General features: G+C 44.3%; 1 protein-coding gene across 1 annotated transcript; it reads right to left on the reverse strand.

The window, feature by feature from the left end:
• Nucleotides 1-296: 296 nt before the first annotated feature.
• On the reverse strand, nt 297-2,324 carry LOC149202951 (cytochrome P450 78A4-like). The gene is made up of 2 exons (XM_089400076.1): nt 1,354-2,324; nt 297-1,144 (listed from the first exon to the last, which is right to left on the reverse strand). The coding sequence occupies exons 1-2, from the start codon at nt 2,218-2,220 to the stop codon at nt 512-514; spliced, it is 1,500 nt and encodes a 499-aa protein (XP_089256202.1). The 5' UTR covers nt 2,221-2,324; the 3' UTR covers nt 297-511.
• Between the last annotated feature and the right edge of the window lie 601 nt (nt 2,325-2,925).

Below are 2,925 nucleotides of genomic sequence, written 5' to 3' on the forward strand. Positions count from 1 at the left end.
AAGTAATATCTAAGTAAAATTGAAAACAAAAATCAAATACAGCAATGCACAGAAATCCACGCATTTGATGTAAGTTTTTCCAAAGATTAGGGAATGGTAATATATTTACATATTATCTAAGTAATATTGAAAACAAAAATCAAATATGGCACTGAACAGAAATCCACGCATTTGAGGGAAGTTTGACCAAAGTTTAGGGAAAGATAATATATTTACAATTACCTGTACAAAATCGAAATGGATAACAGTATGGCATGTATGTCTTATATTCGAAATGGATTACAGTATGGCATGTATGTCGTATATTTAACGACTGAAAAGAAAATTACTGGAAGCTGTTTTTGTATGTAACGTGGTGGGTGTAATTAGGGAATTATGCTATTATGGCTGTAATTAGGGAATTGTACTATTATGACTCTACATGTGAGAGAGTTTAAAAAGCAGCAAATGACAAAGACGAGGAGTCTGAATCACAGAGGGAGAGCTGGGTGGAGGGAGAGCTGGGTGGTTGTTAAGTGGAACCAACAGGGATCCTACTCAGGGGCATGGCTGTAAGGGGCGTTGCCATTTCGCATGATAGTTTAAGCATCTCGGTGAGGTCCACCGGATGGTCAGGAGAAGGCAACCATGTGAAATTATGAAGCAATTGAGCCATCCACAGGTGAACCGTCCTGAGTCCGAGAGCCTTACCCGGGCACACTCGCCGACCTGAACCAAAAGGCGCAAGCCGTAAGTCGTTTCCTCGTACATCTACATGTTGTCCACCTTCAGACAGGAGGAACCTCTCTGGACGGAACTGATGTGGACGTTCCCAGATCTCCGGGTCGTGGGTAATGGACCACATGTTCACCATTGCTGTCGTTCCCGCCGGAACGCACATCCCGTTTTCCATGTGCCAATCCTCCGTGCAGAGGCGGGCCCATGATAAGAGAGGCCCCGGCGGATGCATTCTCAGAGACTCTTTCACCACCGCTTGAAGATACGGGAGCTTCTCGATGTCGTCCTCCCTTACGTTTCTGTTGCGCCCGACAACCGCGTCGAGCTCGGCGTGAGCTTTGCCCTGCACTTGTGGGTTCACCAACAGCTCTGCCATTGTCCATTCTGTAAGCAAAGCGGTTGTGTCTGTGCCGCGGAAGATCATTTCCTATACAGATGTCAAATTATTATTATTATTATCTAATTGTAAGTTCACCGTCAAGACAGAATACACAAAAAAAAAAAAAAAAACACCAATTTAATGAATAAGACTCTTTATTTGAGACCCACTTCCACTCTCAGTGATTGGACCAAAAGAAATTTAAAATTGAAACTGTAAATTTATCGAAAGAATAGTAAAGTTTTTAGTCATGATACCCATAGAACTGCAATCATGTCGTCGTCGTCGAGCTTGTCTTCTCCTTGGAGAGAAAGGAGGACATCGACAAAGTCTAGGTCAGCCGCGTCGTCCCTCTGTCGGTGCTCCTCGATGATGTTTTTGACAAAAGATGTAACACGCGGGACAAGGCGAGCGCAGCGGCTGTGAATTCTGAGTGGATCGAACACTCGTAGCCATGGCAGATGGTCAGCCCAGTTGAATGCTCCAAGGAGCTCGAAGCCCTCGTTGACCATCTCGCCAAGAATCTTGTGAGTCTGAACATCGAAGGACCGTTGACCAAAGACACTTCCCATTATATTATTGAGTGAAGCTTTCTGAACGTGTCGTCGAAGCTGGACGGCACCACCGTTGATAATAGATTCGTGTCGAATGTCGGAAAGCATTGTCATGGAGTCCGCCTGACGACCGACCTCATGCGCCGCAATTCGGCGTGGAGAGAAGAGATGAGTAGCAGAAATTCTTCGCAGGAGTCGCCAATAATCACCATTAGGCGCGAATCCCATCGCCCTGCCGAACATTAACTGCTGCGCGGATTGTTTGAGCGGTCGGTCTGCAAAGTGAGGGGAGCCGAGCAAGTCTCTGGCCACGTCAGGATCCGATGTAATCACTGCTGGCGTTGAGCCCAAGCTAAACGCCATGAGTTTCTTGGCGCCATGGAGACGAGCCAGATACTCAAGCTTTCGGTGAGCCAGGCCGACGCTCATGTCCATGAGGCTTCCGATTATCGGCCATCCTTTGGGGCCAGGAATTGCGGTGCCTTTCTTGTGTCTCGCATCCCATGCACAGCATCCAGGGCGGAACCAAGAGACCATATGAGCGCAAACAGCAGAGATGAGCAGTGCCATATAGAGAGGCCATAGATCCCATGAAAAAACATGCGCATTGGAATGTGAAAAATAATCACGTACTCCAATCCTTGTGAAAAAAGGAATGGCGTGTACCCACCACCCCCCTGTTGCAGAGATTTCAGGATTCTCCATTGCGTAAGATATGGAGAGGCCAAGGATGGAATAAGTGAAAAGGAAGGTGACACTAAATTGAAAGTGGATGGGGTCTTTTATAGCAGGAGGAATGTGCGTGGAATATACTGGGCCGTCAAAAGCGCAAAACGGGACGTCAGGAGGAAATGGGTGGACCGTGGGCTGCACGCGTAGTGCTAACCCTTCGGACAAGTGAATTGTAAAAAATGTTTGGAATTTCGGTTAAAATAAATAAATAGATTTTACAATAGTATTTAAATCATGTTTTTACATAAAAATGATTATCAAAAATAAATCTTTTAGTTACTAAAGATTTTGAAATTTGACAATTATATTTAAATTTACAAAAATCTATACTAAAATTATTAAAATATTAACAGAATAACTTAAAAAACAATCGACTACTACTAACGTTCACGTGGAAACGACAGAGAAATAACAGGGTCGCGCGTTATAGTACTGTAGATGTAATAGAATACCACCTCCATTGAATGCGTCGCACCTCAGCTTAGATACAGAAAAATTAGACATCATCATCATATACTAAATTAGACATCATCATCGTATTTA

Source organism: Pinus tabuliformis, chromosome 2_1 (genome assembly GCF_031772625.1).
Source record: "Pinus tabuliformis cultivar Carrire ecotype Pingquan chromosome 2_1, CPIR1, whole genome shotgun sequence".
Lineage (NCBI taxonomy): Eukaryota > Viridiplantae > Streptophyta > Pinopsida > Pinales > Pinaceae > Pinus > Pinus tabuliformis.